The 21,871-nt window shown below is 36.4% G+C and overlaps 2 protein-coding genes and 1 pseudogene across 2 annotated transcripts; all 3 read left to right on the forward strand.

The window, feature by feature from the left end:
• The first annotated feature begins 484 nt into the window (after nt 1-484).
• On the forward strand, nt 485-1,906 carry LOC107686621 (fucolectin-1-like; annotated as a pseudogene).
• Nucleotides 1,907-3,591: 1,685 nt separating this feature from the next.
• On the forward strand, nt 3,592-5,198 carry pkdc (protein kinase-like domain containing). Its single transcript, XM_016483825.1, has 2 exons — nt 3,592-3,662; nt 4,008-5,198. The coding sequence occupies exons 1-2, from the start codon at nt 3,601-3,603 to the stop codon at nt 4,981-4,983; spliced, it is 1,038 nt and encodes a 345-aa protein (XP_016339311.1). The 5' UTR covers nt 3,592-3,600; the 3' UTR covers nt 4,984-5,198.
• Nucleotides 5,199-7,216: 2,018 nt separating this feature from the next.
• Nucleotides 7,217-17,187, forward strand: herpud2 (HERPUD family member 2). Its single transcript, XM_016482895.1, has 9 exons — nt 7,217-7,313; nt 8,102-8,469; nt 9,733-9,810; nt 12,898-12,999; nt 13,899-14,038; nt 14,145-14,270; nt 15,179-15,502; nt 15,605-15,707; nt 16,590-17,187. Exons 2-9 carry the CDS (start codon nt 8,323-8,325, stop codon nt 16,764-16,766), a joined length of 1,197 nt encoding a protein of 398 aa, XP_016338381.1. The 5' UTR covers nt 7,217-7,313; nt 8,102-8,322; the 3' UTR covers nt 16,767-17,187.
• Nucleotides 17,188-21,871: the final 4,684 nt, after the last annotated feature.

Below are 21,871 nucleotides of genomic sequence, written 5' to 3' on the forward strand. Positions count from 1 at the left end.
ACTCTCGCGAGATGTCATGTCAGACCGAGTCGTTGGTTGAGGAACTCTCGCGAGATGTCATGTCAGACCGAGTCGTTGGTTGAGGAACTCTCGCGAGATGTCATGTCAGACCGAGTCGTTGGTTGAGGAACTCTCGCGAGATGTCATGTCAGACCGAGTCGTTGGTTGAGGAACTCTCGCGAGATGTCATGTCAGACCGAGTCGTTGGTTGAGGAACTCTCGCGAGATGTCATGTCAGACCGAGTCGTTGGTTGAGGAACTCTCGCGAGATGTCATGTCAGACCGAGTCGTTGGTTGAGGAACTCTCGCGAGATGTCATGTCAGACCGAGTCGTTGGTTGAGGAACTCTCGCGAGATGTCATGTCAGACCGAGTCGTTGGTTGAGGAACTCTCGCGAGATGTCATGTCAGACCGAGTCGTTGGTTGAGGAACTCTCGCGAGATGTCATGTCAGACCGAGTCGTTGGTTGAGGAACTCTCGCGAGATGTCATGTCAGACCGAGTCGTTGGTTGAGGAACTCTCGCGAGATGTCATGTCAGACCGAGTCGTTGGTTGAGGAACTCTCGCGAGAAGCATAATTTGCTTTTTGGGTTAAAATAATTTCTTAATATGACATTTGAAGAGTATGACAATTAGATTAGAAATTGAAATCTACACGCTAATACACACTATACTCATAGTCACCAGTGCTGATGTTGTTAATATTAATCATTTGAGAATAAAGTATAACAATAATAATAATTTGAACGGTTTGATGTGATATGAGCTAACCGATCTTTAGATTTAATCACCATTGGTAGCGAGATTTATAGTAATGCTTTTTTCCTCAGCTGGTCAGAACAAACGTTGTAGACTTGTTACTTACTTGTTCAGATGGCAATATACGGTGAATATGCTTATTTGAGTCATATATTCCAAGATGTAGGCTAGAATCTGTGATTGCGAAGTACACTAAATATCCACACCGGTGCGGTGACTGACTGCCACACACATACTCTTCAGAAAATTAGATTAATCCGCGCTGGAGCCGTGCCGACTCACAACCCAAGCAAGCTAGATAATTCCGCACCCAGCTGCAATTCCAGGTTTTCAAACAGAGATGCGACAAAGAGGCAAAACTTACTGACTGCAGCTTTAACAATGTTGTTGTCATATATTCCTTTTCCTGATTGTAAGGCAAGTTATTTATTCAAAACTATGAATTCACTTGGAACCCATGTATTGTTTTAGGTGAAAATGTGGCTTTAAAAGCGAAAGCTACACAGATTTCCCTCTATGGAAACAGCTTTGCATCCAATGCCATTGTAACAAAGATGGTGATTACAGTCATGGTTCATGTTCCCACGCTTCAAATAACCTCAATCCCTGGTGGAGACTGGATTTACTGAAAAGGCACAAAGTGTTTTCAGTGGTAATTACAAACAGAGCAGACAGTGCTCCTGAAAGATTGAATGGGGCAGAAATCAGAATTGGAAACAGTCTAGACAACAATGGCAATAACAATCCCAGGTAAATGATTCAGCTCTCTCAATTTTTCATTAAATACACTGAGAATTTACTGCAGTATGAAAATTATAATGCTAAAAGTGTAACATATAACTTGGTTACAAATGGGTGCAATACTGTATGTGCGTGTGTGTGTGTGTGTGTGGTAAATCTCATCACTTATATTTAATTAAGTTGACTTGCTACACTGCATTGAATATGGATGGTCGTTCAGAATGTCTCAAAATGTTTAACTCACTATTTCTTCAGGTGTGCTGTGATCTCTTCCATTCCTCCTGGGTTTTCCACCACCTTTGAATGTGATGGAACGGAAGGACGTTACATTAATGTTGTTATTCCAGGACGGGAGGAATATCTAACACTGTGTGAGGTTGAAGTGTATGGATCACCACTGGATTGAGAAGCACTTTAATATGATATATATATGTTTAATGTAATAATTGTTATTTTAAAAGTATTAATTACCAGTAATCAAAGTTTCAATACTGAATACCAAACAGAACTCAGAATACTAATAAGTATAGTATAAATTGTTATCCTAATCCTTGTTTTTTTCTTGTTAGCTGTTATCACAATATTTGCTCTTGCAATTGATATTATTATATATATATATATATATATATATATATATATATACTGTATATATATAAAAAGATACATAAACATTCAGTCTCAACAGTGTTGCAAGTTTACATGACCTAATAACAAAGCATGATACTGGGTAATGTGAAATAAATTAATAAATAAATACAAATATATCATGTTACTTGAGCACCAATTAGAATGATTTCAGAAGGATCATGTGATACTGAAGACTGGAGTAATGGCTGCTGACAATTCAGCTTTGCTCTCACAGGAATAAATTACAATTTAAAATATATAATAAAAGAAAATACCTTTTAAATTGTATTTTAACTGTATTTTTTACTAAATAAATGCTGTCAGAGACTTCTTTAAAAACTTAAATTTTATATACTTATATACTATACTTAAATATATATATATATATATACAGTATATATATAAAAACAGATGTAGGTGATTTTTATGTGTGTGTCGCACATATTATTTACATGTTTATGGGAGCCACATGTTTGAAAATGGACATTTGGGGGTGAGATGAGAAAAAGAAGGTTGGTTTTCTGAGTCAGTGGTGGACACACATAAAATCAGTTCATACAAAGTTATCACACGACCCCTCTGTTCTTGTGCACCTCTACAAGTAGGTAGCACAAAAATGTAACACTATAAGTCAAGATGATCATTTTTTTAAACAAATACATTGCAGAGTTCTCATAAAGTTTTAATGTATGAAATTCTATTCCACAATACAAACATAAGGGTTTAAAGAGAAGTCAGACCAGTGATCTCACTGCGCAAAAATACTAAAGCCTAGACTGACCTCTAGTGGAGGGTGGACCTGTAGAAAATGTACAACGACCAAAACCAAGAGATGATGGATGGAGCTCAACAGCACACTGGAATATGTTATCATTTGTGCTCACCTGATAAACTGTGATGCTCCAGTGATGAACTGAAACGCATATAATGCTATGGATTTATTCTCTGTATTCAGTGTTTTAATCTGCTAATCTCATTCGATTTCACCAGACTCTCCATCTTACTCTTTTCCAAACAGAAAAAATGCAGAGTGTTTGTTTGTTAAGACATGACAAAGGACCAGCAGCCAGAATTATGTTATTCTAGAGCTAATCGTATTGACTCTAAGAAGCCATTATATTATTATGTTATTTAGCTTCATTAAAACTCTGAATTTCTCAAAACGATTATGTTTTCTTACTCAGCTTTTAAAGGATTCCCAGCATTCCAGTCATCATAGGTCGTAAAACGCTGTGTAGAACACTCATCATTGTCACTCAAAAGACTTAATAAAAAATAATAGTCAGACATATTTTGTTTCTCCCTTTAATAACTATCCACAACACACTGGAGAAAAAGTCAATTTCCTCGTGGTATCCAATTATCTTTTCTGAGAAATAACAATGAGAACACAATTGTCAAAAGAATACTGAGGTTGATTTTATTCATCCAAAGACTACATTTCCCAGAATGCATTGTTCTGTATGCCGGAAGATGAACCCTCATTTTCATCGTCCTTTGCCGAGCCGAACACGTTTCGCTTCAGGATACATAAGGTAAATGTATACATAGCTGTATCGTAAAGTCAGCAGCTTGCCAATTTCGCCGATTCCTCCTTTGCTCTTTGAGATACGACAAAACATTTAATGATTTGCATTCATTTTTGTTTTATTTTGACCTTTATGGTTATTCATTCAATGATCAAGCTGCAACCAAGATATCGTTTTATCCAGACTTTTCCTAAATTATGTCAATTTCAATTTCAGCCCAAAATCTAAACTGAATCCGTTTATATCTGACTTTTATTCCGGTACTAATAATTACTTCTTCAGTGGTAACTTGACGCTAAATGATGATGCATTATAATTCAAACCAAATGTTCTGCTAATTTTAATCTCCAGAATGAAGCAGGAACACGAAGACCTAGTTTTGAAAGCATGTGGAGCAAAGTCTCTGCAGATTGGTACAAAGATTCAGACTTTGTGGAGCGGTTATGGTGAAATATTACGAGTCCACTTGGAGGGATGTGACCGTCCCTCTGTGGTTGTCAAACATGTGATGTTTCCCCAAAACCAGAAGCATCCGGGGGGCTGGAACACAGACATATCTCACCAGCGCAAGGTGCGATCCTATCAAGTAGAAAGTCACTGGTACCAAAATTACACTACCAACGAGCAATGCCGAGTTCCTGCTTGTCTTGCTGTCCAGTCATTTGGTGATGAGCAGTTGATTGTTTTAGAGGACCTTGATGTTGTCGGATTCCCGGTGAGAAAAACCTATGTTAATGATGCTGAAATAAAGGCCTGCCTCAGCTGGATTGCCAACTTACATGCACTTTTCCTCAACGTTGCCCCAGAAGGGCTTTGGCCTATAGGCACATATTGGCATTTAGAAACAAGGCCTGAAGAGCTAGAAGCCATGTCAGATCAAAAACTCAAAGCAGCTGCTGCAGAGATAGACAGCATCCTCAACAACTGCCACTTTAAGACAATTCTACATGGTGATGCAAAACTAGCTAATTTCTGCTTCTCCATGGATGGTTTACAGGTTGCAGCTGTTGATTTTCAGTATGTTGGTGGAGGATGTGGGATGAAGGATGTTATTTACTTTTTGGGCAGCTGTATGGATGAGAAAGAGTGTGAAAAGAGAGTGCCTGGCCTTCTGGATCACTATTTTTCAGAGCTACGGAAATCTTTGGACGAGAAGGCCAACTTTCCAGAGCTGGAGAAAGAATGGCGAAGCATGTTCGCTTTCGCTTGGACAGACTTTCATCGCTTTCTCCTTGGATGGATGCCCGGTCATCACAAGATTAATAAGTATAGCAAAAGACTTACTCAGGATGTTTTAAACAAATTGAAGCAATCTCAATCGAACTGAAACACAGGAAGAACGATGTGGCATGGCTTTTATAATAACAAAATACACTGGACTGTAAATTATATTTGAGGCTGTACCACAAAATGCTTATTATTTTAGAACTGGCTTTATTCTGTATGTAATGTGAGATTAAAATGTATTTCTATTTATTTTTTTGTATTCTGTATTAATTTATAATGTTAAAGCATGCCCACACATTCATCTTTCATAGTAACATTTTATAATTGGATAAAATTATAAAGGCATCATTAACCTTATTTAGAGAATTGGTTTTATTCTGTATGTAATGTGAACACTTGTTTGTGCAATTAAAAAATACTTATTTCTATTAAATATTTTATTGTTTTTTAAATTTAGAATTTGTTGTTTAATAAATATATATATTTTTTTAAACAACACATTTAATGATTAATGCTAAAGCATACATACCCATACACTCATCTTTCACAGAAACTTTAAATTATAAAGGCTTCATTAGAAACTTTCTTTGTGTTTCTTTAAACATTTTATTATTTTTTAAACAAATTATATTTTTTTAATCACAAATGCTCTAGAGCAGTGTTTCTCAACCAGGGGTCTGTGGACCCCTAGTGGTCCTTGAATAAGGCCAGGGGGGCCGTATAAAGTATGATTTTTTGTATAAATTTTGTATATTTTGACATGACATGTTCCCATGAAAGAAAAATCCAATATAGCTGATGATATGGCCAAATACTGGACAGGTCAGCTAACTTGAATTATACTTGACTGCATTTGGTCCTCACAAAGACACAAATGATACGAGTCAATTTTGTTCTGGGGGTCCTTGAGGATGGTTCTGAATTGGATTGGGGTCCGGTACGCCAAAAGGTTGAGATTCACTGCTCTAGAGGAGAACTGGCCCCCCGACTGAGCCTGGTTTCTCCCAAGGTTTTTTCTCCATTCTGTCACCGATGGAGTTTTGCTTCCTTGCCGCTGTCGCCTCTGGCTTGCTTAGTTGGGGACACTTAATTTCCAGCGATATCATCGACTTGATTGCACAGATACAATTTAACCTGAACTGAGCTGGATGATGACATCACTGAAATTCAATGATAACTGCCTTTAACTAAAAAAATGAGTGTTTGCTATTGTCATTTTGCATTATTGACACACTAGTTTCCTATTTAATACTGTAAAGTTGCTTTGACACAATCTGTATTGTTAAAAGCGCTATATAAATAAAGGTGACTTGACTTGACTATATCAAAATTGCTCCCTGATTTGAGGTTGTTTGAATTACTCATTTTGACTGATTGACAAACTCTTTTGAACAAGGTGCATATAAAGTTATGGGGAAATTATATCTAAAAAAAAAAAATCCTATGTAATTGAGTTACATAGTTTAGCTGCATTTAATGTTAAATAATAAGTTTAAGTTTGAAGAGTTGTGTGGTACAGAATTGGAATAGCCTATTTTTCTTTCACGAACCGGTGTTTGTCTTTTGAGAAGAGGCCTCGCCTTCATGCTGAATTAACGGCTTTTACAATATAGCTGTATTCGATAAAAGAAAGAAATCGCAAAGCTGATCTCAGGTCAGTACATACCTGCTCCTTTTATGTATGTGGAAACATCTCCAAATGTAATGCACTTTTTTTTATATTCAAAAACAGAAATATACGAACACTTTCAGGGAAACATCAAGAAGCATTCAAAAAAATAAATAATAATAAATCAACGAAGGGTAATCGTACACATGTTTAAATGGGAGTAAGTCCAACCAAAACTTCTGAACCAATTCACAAGTAAAAAATAAATGTATTAATGTTTCATCTTCATTACCACAAAATGTGCAAATATTTTAAATATCAACATATTCGGACACAGTTAAATTAACGGCATGTTTTATGCAGTATTTTAAAGTAGGCTTCTTTGGTCTTGTTAGGAAGAAAATATTTATGTGGTAACAGCCATGCTCTTCTCCAGTCTATAGCCTATTGTCAATTAAGGCAGCCCAATGGGATCTGCCACGAGGAAAAATACGGTCTCTCTTCTGAAAAATCAGGCGAATGTGTTTATTATTGCATTTCTTGTCATAAATGCCATCCATTAACAAAGCCGACTCCTTTGTATCTTTGTGTCCATATAAAATATGGACCTTGACCAGCTGCATTGGATTGGACCTGTGGGAATAGCTCTTAGAACAGTGTTGTATTCTTTGAAAGGAACAGGAAAGTCGTGGACAGTCATGAAGCCCAAATTTAGGAACTGTCTTCTCTGTTCCGCTGTCACTGACGACATTTCCGGAGTTACACCCGGAGTGACTCCATTTTACACGAAAACAATCTTTGGGGAAGATATTTTTACTCGGGTGCGTATATTTTTTGTTTTCTCTTCTGATGTCTACAAAATACTCTCTTTATTTTAATGCCGACTCATATCGAGCATTCTTGCTGTCTGTGGGATTAATGTTGAGCCTGTAGCTCACTGGCTAGCTCGGGCTAGCTAGCTGGTCATTATCGTCTGATGCGTGTTTGTTTTCTGTGCATTTAACGTTACTGGTAATTTACCGTTAAACAATCATTTTAAATATAAAACTTTAGTAATTCATATTCATTTTCTGATCAAGCAGACAAACAGTTAATTTGAGGCCACAATATGTGTTGTAGTGTTTTGTTTAGTTACTTAGTAACGTTACTAGTCTTGTATCTGTATGTGCTTGATAACTGTCACGAATATGATGCATGTATTATCGTATTATTTCATAAATTATTTTTAATTGTATTGTTTTATGTTATGATAATTTACTTTTGTTGAAAAGCGTCAGCCATCGTCATATATGTAAATGTCACATGTCAATTAGTAAATGGTTTCAGCTGTACATCATTTTATGTAGATTTGATCCAACTGCTGGGATAATTTTGATTTGACATCTGACACACAAAATGTAAAGACTCAGAGCTGCCATGCTTGTGTTAGGTGTTAAGAGTGTAATGAGCTTATCATCTAATTTCTACCTACCATTGCCTTCATGCCAGTATGCCAGTGGTGTGATTTAACAGGCCAGTTAGCAGGCAAAACTGGTATTTTATACAGAAGGAAGTGGCACATTTGCATTTACGAGTAACATATTTCTTCTCCCTCTGTTTTTCTTTATAGGCTGATTGAGTGCATCCACCTGCCGCTGCCACATTCCTCGCGCTGAAATTGTATGTCTGATGAGTGCGGAGACTGTCTGGAGAGCAACATGAAGGATACTTAAACAGTTTATCAACCATGAATCAAGTCTAAGGAAGGAAAATATCCCTGTCCTTGAACAGGACAACCAGTGCAGTGTGATTTTCCTGTTTCAGAGTTCAAGCGCTGCTTTATTATGAACCATGGACCAGGGTACAGTTGACAGCCCCGTTACTCTTGTCATCAAGGCACCCAACCAGAAGTATGATGACCAGACCATTAATTGTTTTTTGAATTGGACAGTAGAAAAGTTGAAAAAACACATATCCAAAGTGTATCCTAGCAAGCCGGTGAGTTTATATTATTGTCAAGACTATTATTCTATTATAAAGTAAGTCAGTCTGTTGCCAATTATCCAACAACTGTATTTATGTGAACAATCATATTAGGAGCATTTTCTTTCTTTGTTTAGTAGTATGACCAAGTGTTAGTGTCTCACTAATCATTAGTGCAGTATTTTAAAGGAATAGTTCACTCAAAAATGAGAAATACTGAAAATTTACTCACCAGCATCAGGCCATCCAAGATGTAGTTGAGTTTGTTACTTCATCTGAACAGATTACATCACTTGCTCACCAATGGATCCTCTGCAGTAAATGGGTGCCATTAAAATTAGAGTCCAAACAGCTGATAAAAACATCACAATAATCCACAAGTAATTCACAAAACTCCAGTCCATGTTTTGTGAAAAGCTAAAAGCTGCGTGTTTATTTAATTATCGTTTACAAGCACAAACAGTCCAAAACAGTTCTAAACAAATATATCTTTCACTGGAGTAAGAGTTCTTTTGGATTATGGACTGGTATTTTGTCCAGAAGTGACCGTTTAAACTTGATGGATTGAGGTTAATGATGGATTTGTTTATTACAAACATGCAGCTTTGACTTTACAAGATGTTAATTGATGGACTGGAGTCAGTTGTGTAGATTACTTGTGGGTTATTGTGTTTTTATCAGCTGTTTGGACTCATTCTGTTGGCACCCATTCACTGCAGAGGATCCATTGGTGAGCAAGTGATGTAATCTGGTCAGATGAAGTAACAAACTCAACTACATCTTGGGTGGCCTGCTTATTTTCATACGTAAGGACTTAAAATAAGCAGTTAAGTATGTCATAATTCTGTGCTTTGGCCGGGTTCGAGAAAGGTTTGTTTATGACTTTTAAAGAGCATTCTATTTGTAAATCACAGAATTACCGTTTTAGCCAAGGTTAGGTCTTTTGAAACATGTTTTTATGATGATTTAAAAGTGTTTTTAGAAGAATCCTATAAAATTACTTGTTGACTTCAGGAAATGGCAGCTAGATGCCACCTGCTCTACAGGAATGTTTGGCATTGCTGGTATTTTGCCCGAGAGCCCCATGCAGAGCTGTGCAGTTCAGATTCTAGTTCCTTATACTTTGCTGGCACTTAGTGATGATTTCTTTTTTTTTTTTACATGCTGACATTTTTATTTTAGGAGATTTCAGTGAACACATTTCTAATCAAACCCTACCTTTCTTGCATTTAGACAAGCTTAATTATAAAAAGTCCATGTTTATGTTCCTCCTTTCAGTTATCCAAGGATCAGAGACTTGTCTATTCTGGACGGCTTCTTCAGGATCACTTGCAGTTGAGGGATGTGCTAAGAAAGGTACAGTCCTGTTTTCTGATTTGTTTAAATATCAAATCAGATGCAGCGTACAAAAACAAGTCAAATGTTTTGAAGAGAAGTTTGATGGTGCTTCAAATAGTTTGAGTGTTTCTGATTGAGATGTTGAAATTACCGCTTTACTTTATAGATCCTAAAACTTTTGTATCTCACCTTCATAATCTTTTCTTTCATTTTTTTAGATATTTATGGCGCAGTTATTAGGCCATCCAACCACAAATGATCTTGGGGTGATTTTTATTTTATTTATTTATTATTATAATTATTTTTTATGTTTTAAAGTCGGCATGAAATGGAATTTCACCCTATCTATTTTCTAAATGCGTCTTATTGATCTTATGAACTGTTCATCCATGCATATGTTTCATTATTTACATTTTCTAAGCTACATTTTTAGTATTAATCTAAGCTCATTGTTATCATTCCACCGCTTGGTTTTCAGTCCCCAAAACGCCGTTATCGTGTAAACGAACAGTCAAAACGCATAACAAGTTTCCCGTTTTTGGCTGAAAACGTTGTGTAAACGGCCCCAGAGTTGTTCAAACCTGCAATAAAATTCATTTAACTCTTCGGCCAGTTGTTGATTCTCCACAGTGCTGGGGGATGGTGTCTTGTAATTGGTGATGTCTTTCAGTCCTTTCCACACTGACGCAGGGTCATTGGCAGAAAACTGGTTTCTCAGATTTTTGGAATAGTTTCTCTTAGCCACTCTGATCTCCTTTTTCAATGTGTTTTTGGCCTGTTTATACAAGATTTTTTTCCATATTCCTGTAAGCATCTTCTTTGGCCTGACAGAGCTGTCTGAGTTTTGCAGTGAACCACGGTTTGTTGTTGTTGTAATTTAAATGAGTCCTGGTAGGGATGCACATATCTTCACAGAAACTGATATAAGATGTTACAGTATCCGTGAGCTCGTCCAGGGCACTGGCTGCAGCCTCAAAATCACTCCAATCAGTGCAGTCGAAGCAGGCTTGTAAATCTCGCTCTGCTTCATTAGTCCATCTTTTTACAGTCCTTATTACAGGTTTAGCTGATTTCAGTTTCTGCCTGTAGGTCAAACAAGTCAAATGTTTTGAAGAGAAGTTTGATGGTGCTTCAAATAGTTTGAGTGTTTCTGATTGAGATGTTGAAATTACCGCTTTACTTTATAGATCCTAAAACTTTTGTATCTCACCTTCATAATCTTTTCTTTCATTTTTTTAGATATTTATGGCGCAGTTATTAGGCCATCCAACCACAAATGATCTTGGGGTGATTTTTATTTTATTTATTTATTATTATAATTATTTTTTATGTTTTAAAGTCGGCATGAAATGGAATTTCACCCTATCTATTTTCTAAATGCGTCTTATTGATCTTATGAACTGTTCATCCATGCATATGTTTCATTATTTACATTTTCTAAGCTACATTTTTAGTATTAATCTAAGCTCATTGTTATCATTCCACCGCTTGGTTTTCAGTCCCCAAAACGCCGTTATCGTGTAAACGAACAGTCAAAACGCATAACAAGTTTCCCGTTTTTGGCTGAAAACGTTGTGTAAACGGCCCCAGAGTTGTTCAAACCTGCAATAAAATTCATTTAACTCTTCGGCCAGTTGTTGATTCTCCACAGTGCTGGGGGATGGTGTCTTGTAATTGGTGATGTCTTTCAGTCCTTTCCACACTGATGCAGGGCCATTGACAGAAAACTGGTTTCTCAGCTTTTTCGGAGTAGTTCCTCTTAGCCACTCTGGTCTCCTATAGGGCCTTTCGCACCGCTTTAGTTCCAGAACTAAATGGACAGTGCTAAAGTACTGGGACGCTTTTGTGCGAACTATTTCCCAGTACCATTTAAAGGGTTGCATTCGCACCGACAGTGTGTACTAGGAACTGGTCGACAGCGACGTCATTTGTGCGCGGCGTTCAACAACAGAAACAAAGAAGAACAACATTAACAACAGGAGGATGGAGGACGCTGTGATAGGAGCTGTGTGTTTGTTGTGTCTCGCGGGTTTCACAATAATGGACATGGAATGTCGACGTATATGTAAAGCGATTGAAAGAACGGAAAGGAGGACTAAGAATCTCCAACGACAACTGGCAGTGCTACATTTGCTACAAGTGCCTGCACTTCAGCGTCCGTCCATCTATCGCTGTTCTCCATACTTGCGAAATAAGTTGACACAATGTTTACAGTATGTTTACACGGCGTTTTAAATCATGGCGGGGGAGGGGGTTTTCGTACGCGTTTGACCAATCAATGTCTACTTACGTCACGATTAGTACCAGTTGTGCTGGTTAGACCCTGCTCTGGAGTAGGAGCGAATTTGGTTCTCGAAAAAGGCAGGCCGGTTTTAAAATCGCTCCCAGTTCCGGCGGTTGCGAAAACGCCAAAAAGTGGGTAGTTCCACAATTAGTTCTGGTACTATGAAAAGGTTCCTGCGGTGCGAAAGGCCCTTATGTCAGTGTGTTTTTGGCCTGTTTAAACAGGACTCTGTCCCCATTCCTGTAGGCATGTTCTTTGGCCTGACGGAGCTGTCTGAGTTTTGCAGTGAACCACGGTTTGTCATTGTTGTAAGTTAAATGAGTCCTGGTAGGGATGCACATATCCTCACAGAAACTGATATATGATGTTACAGTCTCTGTGAGCTGGTCCAGATTGGTGGCAGCAGCTTAAAAAACATTCCAATCAATGCAGTCAAAGCAGGCTTGTAAATCCCGCTCTACTTCATCAGTCAATCTTTTTACAGTCCTTATGACAGGTTTAGCCGATTTCAGTTTCTGCCTGTAGGTCGATAAAAGATGAGCCGGACAGTGATCAGAGGTCCCCAAAGCTGCCTGTGGGACAGAGTGATATGCATCTTTTATTGTGGTGTAACAGTGGTCCAGTATATTACTGTCTCTGGTAGGACATGTAACATGCTGTCTGTATTCATACAAATGACACAGACTGGATGCAAAACTTGTATAGTGACCACTTTTTTTAATAAAACAAAGTGTTGTTTATTGTATTCCTTTAAAGTATTTGACCAGAGCTCAGGTTTTGTTGTACTGATTCTAATCACTGAATTTCTTCAACCTCAACAGCAAGATGAATACCACATGGTCCACCTGGTGTGTGCGTCACAAAGCCCCCTGTCATCCCCCACTTCCGGCAGCCCTGTTAGCACCACCGATTCCAGCTCTTTAGTGAGTGCATAGATTAAAAAAAGAAATGGATCATTATCATGTTGGTAAACTTTACAATAGGGTTTCATTAGTTAACTACATTAGTTAACATAAACAATGAACAATACTTCTACAGCATTTATAAATCTTAGTTTATGTTGAAGGGGTCATATGATGCGATTTCAATTTTTCCTTTCTCTTTAGAGTGTTACAAGCTCTTGGTCTGCAAGTACGTTTCATTTAAAGAATTTGCCACTGTTGATTCAAACGCGAGTTTTGAGCAGTGTAGAGTAGCGCTTGTTTGTCATTTCTCCGATCACAAATGCAGACATGGTTTTATGTTTACGTGGCGCGATGCAACGCATAAGTCAGACCGTTTAAGTCATTATAATCTGTAATTATGTCCCCACTGGATGCAACAAATGCCTCGTTTATAATGGGTTTTCCTGTTTGTGAATTGTCGCTCCAGCCAGACAGGGCATCACAGTATGTTAAGGGGTGTAACATTTCCGTCACACGCTTGAGGTATTCAGCCAATCACAACGCACTGGATAGCTGGCCAATCAGAGTACACCTCGCTTTTCAGACTGATGAGCTTTGTAAAAATCGACGTGTTTCAGAAAGGCGGGGCATAGAGGAGAAACAATAATGTACAGTATGTGGAAAATAATGTGTTTTTTGAACTTTAAACCGCATAAACACATTTCATTACACCAAATACACATAAAATAATGTTGTTTTTAGCAACATCATACGACCCCTTTAAAAGGATAGTTCACCCAAAAGTGCAGATTGTGTCATCATTTACTCGCCCTCAAGTTGTTCCAAGCCTGTATGAGTTTCTTTCTTCTGTTGAACACAAAAGAAGATATTTTTAAAGTCTTAACATTGTCCATTATTCTTTCTTTTTTTCTTCCTAGACATCAGACAGTGCTGGTCCATCCTCCTCATCTTCTACCCCTAGTCAGGAAACTTCAGCCAACTCTGATGGTCTACGGTACCGGGAGAACCCAACACAAACACACGGCCTCAATCCTGCCCCTACTGGTGTAATGCAGAGGTAAAGACACAAATGACACTCTCAAATAACCCACTCAAAGCAAAATATGTTCATTTTGAGTTTTGAGGCCTTCGAGTTTCATTTTGAATATTTAATTCCCACTTAGACCTGAAGGAATGCCTCTTCCCATGCAAGGTGATCCCGCTGCTGGCTTCCCCGCCCATCCTATGTACATGCCGATGCAAATGTTTTGGTGGCAGCAGATGTATGCTCGCCATTATTACATGCAATAGTAAGTTACTACGGCCCAGTTGTTAATAAATATGAGGTTAGGACCCTGAATAATGTATTTGAGGCCTTTCATGCTGAGATTTCAGAAAATAGTTGTGCAAATCAGTATAATCATATACTACAGGTTAAAAATTTGGAATAATTATTAGTAAAAAAGAAGACTTTAAATAATTTTTTTAGGCTTACTAAGGCTGCATTTATTTGATCTAATATGCAGTAGAAACAGTAATATTGTGAAAAATTACTGTTTTCTATTTCTGTTTTGAAATGTTTTTGAAATTTATTTATGTGATGGCAAAGCTGAATTTTCAGCAGTAGTTAATACTTTTATTTAACAATTATAGCAAGCATTAAATTGATCAAAGCTTGAAAGACATTTATAATGTTGGCATCGTACAATGTACCACTGTTTCCACAAAAATATTAAGCAGCAAAAACTTTTACACCTTAAAAATAATAAGAACACCATTATTAATATTTTAGCACCAATAATAATTGATAAAAAGCACCAAATCAACATATGAACACTGAAGACTAGAGTAATGGCTGCTGAAAATTCAGCGTTGCCATCACATTTATAAATTACATTTTACAGTATATTAAAATAGAAAGCAGTTTAAAATTTGAATAATATTTCACAATGTTACAGTTTTCATCAAATAAATGCAGCCTTGCTGAGCATAAGAGACTTCTTTCAAAAACATTTTTTAAAAATTTCATTATTCAAAAATTTTCACCAGTAGTGCAAATGGATATATAGGGCATAGCTTTTTTTCTATACAGGTTCTATACAAGACAACATGAAATTAAAACAGACCAATTTTACTTTCCAATTAATTTAATTCACACAATTCATCCGTGTGCACTGTGCAGTATTTTGTTCATAATCTTTTATTCACAATCTTTCAGTCATGCAGCCATGGCAGCCTCCCGGGCATCCGGCGTGGCCCCCTTTCCCGCTCCCAGTGCTGGCCCCGCCACTCAGCCAGCTCTGCCTAACGAACCTGCAGCCCCTATGGGGCCCAACCCTGCCCCTGAGGACCGCCCTGCCAACCCCAACATCCAGATGAATGCTCAGGGAGGAGCCATGTTGAACGACGATGAGCTCAACCGAGACTGGCTGGACTGGATGTACACAGTGTCACGTGCTGCCATTCTGCTCAGCATTGTCTATTTCTATTCCTCCTTTGGCCGCTTCGTTGTGGTGATCGGTGCCATGCTGCTGGTTTATCTGTAGGTCATGTTCGAAATAGAAGCTTCCTGATAAGCAGAAGTTGACTTGTAGGAAGCTGAACATTGTATTTGCACTTCATTGTCTCTGTTTGTGTTCTCCAGGCACCAGGCTGGCTGGTTTCCCTTTAGAGCAGAACTACAGAATCCAATAGCTGGAGAAGGTCCTCAGGACGAGGCTGAGCAAAATCAGGATATGCAAGAGATGGTTAGTTATAGTAGTCGACTTTTGCCAATATTGTTGGAGATATCTAGAAAGCAAGATATACTGACAGAACAGAAAAGTTTGGACACGCTTGACTGATTTCTCAATACATAATTCTTTTTAAAAAAAATGTAATGACTTTTCTGTTATTTTAAAATGTGAAAAATAGAGATGATAATGGGTTTGGTCTGTCTAAACTTTTTAAAGATGGAGCATATGTACATTTAATGCAATAATGTAATTTTTTATTAACAAATGAGCATTTATTTCACACTATTTACTGTTTGATGTTTAATTAGTCTTATGTATTTATTTGTACAAAAATACAGAAAAAATTACAATTACAATTGTTTTTTCAATTTTAATATATTTTAAAACGTAATGTAATCCTGTGATGCAAAGCTGAATTTTCAGCAGTTATTACTACAAAACATTTTTTCAAATAAATTCAAAATAACACCATTTATTTTAAATATTTTAAATATATTTTAATTTATTTGAAATTAGAAACATTCTAAATGACTTTACTGTCATTTTTGATCAATTTGATCTATCCTTGTTAAATTCAAGTATTAATTTCTTCCAAAAAAAAAAAAAGTAATCTTACTGACCCCAAACTTTTGAACAATAGTGTATATTGTAGAAAAAAAATATATATATTTAAAAACATTTTTAAAAATTATGTATTGTTAAGACTGTCAGGGGAGTACTGACATACTTCACAATTATTGGCTGATACCAATAATCTTAAAATGGTCACATATCGTCCTAAAACTAATTCGTTGAAACTAATACACATCTTTCTCATGAACCGAAGCAATGGTTTTATTGGTATTTATAATAAACAAACTTACCCATCTCTTTTTTTTTTCTCTCTCTCTATAGGAGCGTATGATGGATGAGGGAATGGAGGATGATGAGGGGGACAGTGGGGAGGAAGGTCCTGAAGATCCCATGAACGCAGACCCGCATCAGCCGGGCTTCCTGTCGGCCGCTTGGTCATTCATCAGCACTTTCTTCACCTCCCTCATCCCTGAGGGACCTCCACAAGCTGCCAACTGAACTTGGATGTCTCCACATTGTCTGTGGACAGTGGAGAGAAGAAATTGACAATAGACAAAAAAAAAATAATACAAAAATACAAAAAAAAAGTACAACATGGTCTGCCATGTCCTGGAAAGTCTGTAATGCTGCTTCAGTGGTGTTCAATTTTCCCCCAATGCTTTTCTTCCCACCTTTGTCAACAAGTCAGGGTGAGGTTTCATGGATGTGCTGTCCATATTGTTATGAAAGACTTGTTTTCTCATGACTGGTTGATAAACACATAAGACCATAAGACTTGGTGAATCATACAGTTACTTTAGTGCATAACTATTTTTCTCTTCCTTGTGTGTAAATAAATAGTAAATATTTACAGATATGAATATATGCATCTCATTGAAATAAGGTGTGTATTTGAATAAAATCAGGTTTTGGTTTCTTATCATAATTCGTGGTTTTGATTTTCTTTCAGCTGGTCAACTGATGCACCACTAGTGGGCGCCACTGATTTAAACAATACATCTACATGTACAGATTTCAAAGATGCTTCTATTAATACGTTTTCTTACTCTTAAATTTAACTTTTATTAAGATTTACACCTATATATATATATATAGGAGTAGGAGTTACTCAGAAAAAAATGTACATATATGCAGTTTAGTCTTGAAAAATGATTTAAAAAAAGGAAAATGTCTGAAAGCTTAAAATAAAAAAATAAACATTTAATCGTTCAGAATGTGATGTATTCTATATGCTATAATATCTAAATACTATTATCTTTTATGTTATAATGTTTTTATATGACAACATTTAAAGTAGACAAAAGTGGTGATGCACCAAGTACTTCTGCCAATATCTTCAGTGGACAGATGATTATATACATACAGATAGATAGAGATATTTAAAAAAATATATATTCAAGAATTAAAGGCAATCTATTTTATGATTAAACTATTTTGTGTAATTATTGTTTCTTGGGGAAGAATTTCTTCATGATTCATAATAGAGACATACTTGATGGCATTGGTAAGAGCTGGCATGCATGTATATGCCACCTTAACACCACAAAATCCCTTTTACATTCTGAAATAAAAGCTGTCATCTGCATTCTAGAGCTACAGCCCTTCGACCAGTCATATACAGACTGAGGTGAGATGGACACAAAGTAGACCATCATGCACTTCAGTGCCTTCAGAAAACCTCTAATCAAATGAAGATGGATTTTGCACGGTTCATTGTAACAACACAATTAATTATGCATGACAGAGACATTTATTGGGCTCATTTCACCCGGACGCCACTAAGTAACTGGACAAATCGGGTTATAGTCCCTCTTCCCAAGGTAGGACAACTCTTATCAGGAGAACAGATCTTTGTCTGTCAGACCATGATTTCATCATGACTCCATCCTTTGTTGGATAGACCTAGACAAATGTAGTTGTTGAAATTATTTCGCTTGAATTAAGTGGATTTCTGCAGGAACGCAAGAAAGGAGTAAAAAATAAACAATATGACTGATAACTATAAATTAGAGACTGGGGCTAGTTGTCACAAAGGCCGTTTCTGAGTAAGAAGTTGTAGTGCAGCAGTGGTTTTTGTATGTGGTTATATATATATATATATATATATATATATATAGAAGCCTCTTATGCTCACCAAGGCTGCATTTATTTATTTGAATTATCTGGTTAATTTATTCTTGTTATAATACATTCAAATAGAAAACAACTTTTTTTAAATTTTAATTGTAATAATATTTCACAATATTATTGTTTTACAACCGTGGAGAACATAAGAGATATATATTGTGACAACATTCCATGTTATTGGGGCATTTCTTCCACAAAATGGAAAAAAAATAAAAGAATTGTTAAGTTAACTGTATTGTCCTGGGCAATAATGGTGGAGATGTTACAAACAAAATATAAAATGTAATTTTTAGTTGGCTTATAAAATAATCCCAGACTGAGAAATATTTACTGGAGAAAAAAAATGTGACAATATAGCCACAGTCTCTGCAATTTACATCATTTAACCATACACCTATACAAATTCTAACCTCTATTAAATGAGAAATAGGAGAGTGTAAGAAGGCGCTCCAAGTATTCAAGAAAAAAGTGTTGGACTCTTTTTGACAGGGATGTGGGTTAACCTTAATTCACTGGCAAAGACAGCGGACAGTTTTCCATTCCTGCCCATATCATTGAAATGTGCTCCTTTTGTCTTATGGACAAATTAAAAAATCATGGCGGGAAAGAAAAAACATGCAAAACTGAATGAAATTACATTAGATTTAGCTGGCAGTCCTTGCTGTGTAAATTACACTCTTATTCCTTAAAATGGACTCCCTGGTGAACTGTTCCTTTCAATTTCTTTCTCCATAGCTCACGGCCTCAGACCGCCCTTCTGCTATCTCTTTAATCCAATCACCCTCTCACTGGATGTTATTTATTTGCTTATTTATTTTCAAAGGATGTAACTGATTTTTATCAGAGGATAGAAGTGCCTTTTCTTCCTGGTGAAACGGTGACTAACGACCTGCTATCGATTTGTTGGTTTGTCCATGGCTGTGTGATAGAGAGGCCATCTTTATTTTCAGAATTATGCTACAGATACCTCAGACATTTCCTGCCCTGCAGCGTCATGCCTAACAAATAACGCATGCAGAATAATAAATAATAATTGGTGTCACCTCTGTGTATGATTAGTCAGAAACAGGCAGATAATTGTTGGGGATTTAGCTAGCAAATCCATTTATGTGAGCTAATCAATAAATGCGCTGTTAAAAAAAACATGGACCATACAGATTCTGAAGTGACAGAAAATTGGGTTTTGGTTAATACAAACGGTGTTCGTAAAAAAAAAAACATAAATAAAAAAAATTAACAAATAAATAAATATGTTAAAATGTAACATTTCTTTTTACGGTTTCACAGAATTAAAAGGTTTTGAAGCCACACTTGTCAATCAAAATGTCATTTTGTGTGTAATTTTTGGAAAGAATATTTAATAGTTGACTAATGGAATGCGAACATTTAGATTTTCATATTAAATACATTGAGCACAATCAACATTTCAGAGATAAATATCTGAAAAACATTTAATTGGAAACTTATGGAATGATAATCATCCTCAAAGCTATTTCATTGTGAACCACAAAGAGGCACAAAAACACTTTCACAGACTTTTACCTTACCTGTTCCCTGCTGGTGGCGTGATCTGCCCAACTCGATCTGAGCAGCTGAAGAAACAGCTAAAGACACACCTTGACCCTCTAACACTAGCACTCTCTATTCTATTTCTATTCTATCTACTTGTTTTCTTTTTATTTAAAAAAATACAACTTGACCCTCTAACACTAGCGTTCTCTATTCTTTTTCTATTCGATCTACTTTTAACTATTATAAAAGATAATAATAACTTGACCCTCTAACACTAGCTCTATCTACTTTTTTATTCCTTCTATTTATTATATATAAAAAAAAACCTTGCTACATGTATTGCGTCAGACTAACCGGGACTTATATCACTTATATGTTGTTGCTCTTTTGTTATTTTGATTGCTTATATTGTCACTTTGTATAAAATCGTCTGCTAAATGATTAAATGTAAATAAAAATAAATAAACTTTCAATTAGATGTCATTTTACATTATAGATTATGCAAGGGTCAAACTGTCAGTTTTTTTTATTTACTATATATCAGTTCAGAGCAAATTTCGTACTGTAAATAAGCTTAAAATTGAGATGAATTTCAATATGCTGCTACGCTCTTTAAAATAAAGGTTCAAAAATGGGGGTTTGCATTAATGGCATAGAAGAACCAGTTTTGGTTCCCCAAAGAACTCTTCGGTGAAGATTTCTGAAAAGAACCATTTTTTTCTTAGTGTAAAGAACATTTTAATAATCGAAAGAACATTTTCGTGGCACTGAAAGATTCCATGGATGTTAAAGGCTCTTCATGGAACCATCAATGCCAATTAGGACCCTTTATTTTTAAGGGTGTATATATATTATAGCTATTTAATACAATGATTCTGAGGGCAACATAAAACAACAATGCAAAAATCACACTCTCACAACATTATTTTGGGGTGATATATATTTCTTTTTGTTTACAAATAACATCTATCATTGCTTCAAATATTACATTATAGCCATATCTTTTTTATAGCTGAAATAAATATATTGCACTTAAAAAAAGGCATCAAAACAAAAATGGTCAGACATCTCCTTATAAGTAGGATACAGCTGACTTAGAAATACACATACAAAAAAAAAAATACATTTGCTATCATATTGCAGCTACATAACTGTTTGTACAGTCTGTTCATAACAAATCAAAGGCTTGAAATGGTGGGCAATTTTTTTTTTATCAGCTTTACTTTAGACAACAACACATTCAATCTAAATAAAACACCCTGAAATGCACAAAGATTTACTGAATATTTGTATTGTGTGGCTCTGTTTGTGTATTTATGCTTGTCTGTTCTGTTCAAATTTGAAGGATAAATAAAAACTGCAGCATCAACTTCCTCACACTTATACACACACACACACTCCAGTTCCTCTTCATCTGCCTATTACAGCTAGCGCTGTTTCTGTGTGATTTGGTTACAGGATGCTGATGAATTGTTGTCGATGTGACGGTACAAATAGGAACACTTCAGCCACAAATCACCCAATTTCCCTCGTTCCCCTGGGGAAGACAAGACTATTATTTAAAAGTTAGCCCATTATTTACAGGTGTAGACTTCCTGCAAGCTGGCTGTTGACAAGCAGCCTTGAGTGGCAAACGATCAGTTTCTGGCACAGGAAAGAAATATTAGCCAGCTACAAAACCTGTCCATTTTCCTCTGGTTTACTTGGTTGTTACTTGTAGAAATAGCCTCACATTGTCCGCTGGTTCATATCGGTTGCAGTTCACCCTCATCACACTGTTGTGTCTTTTTAAAGGGGTCCTATTATGCTCTTTTACAAAGTCTTGATTTTTGTTTTGTACTAGAACATGCTCTCATACTAGGTTGTTCGAAAAACACATGATTTTTCACATATTTTACATTATTACAACACCTCTCTCCCCAGTCTGGCATGAACGGCTCGAATAGTTCCTGTATCAAATGAAG

The sequence above is a fragment of the Sinocyclocheilus anshuiensis genome, unplaced genomic scaffold, assembly GCF_001515605.1.
Source record: "Sinocyclocheilus anshuiensis isolate Anshui unplaced genomic scaffold, SAMN03320099.WGS_v1.1 scaffold389, whole genome shotgun sequence".
Taxonomy (NCBI): Eukaryota; Metazoa; Chordata; class Actinopteri; order Cypriniformes; family Cyprinidae; genus Sinocyclocheilus; species Sinocyclocheilus anshuiensis.

Excerpts from the sequence above, each read along its gene's own strand:
- pkdc (XM_016483825.1), top strand. The coding sequence starts at position 3,601 with ATGAACCCTCATTTTCATCGTCCTTTGCCGAGCCGAACACGTTTCGCT. Across the intron at positions 3,663-4,007 it reads TTCGCTTCAGGATACATAAG|AATGAAGCAGGAACACGAAG; the intron begins GTAAATGTATAC and ends TTTAATCTCCAG.
- herpud2 (XM_016482895.1), top strand. The coding sequence starts at position 8,323 with ATGGACCAGGGTACAGTTGACAGCCCCGTTACTCTTGTCATCAAGGCA. Across the intron at positions 8,470-9,732 it reads AAGTGTATCCTAGCAAGCCG|TTATCCAAGGATCAGAGACT; the intron begins GTGAGTTTATAT and ends TCCTCCTTTCAG. Across the intron at positions 14,039-14,144 it reads CCTACTGGTGTAATGCAGAG|ACCTGAAGGAATGCCTCTTC; the intron begins GTAAAGACACAA and ends ATTCCCACTTAG.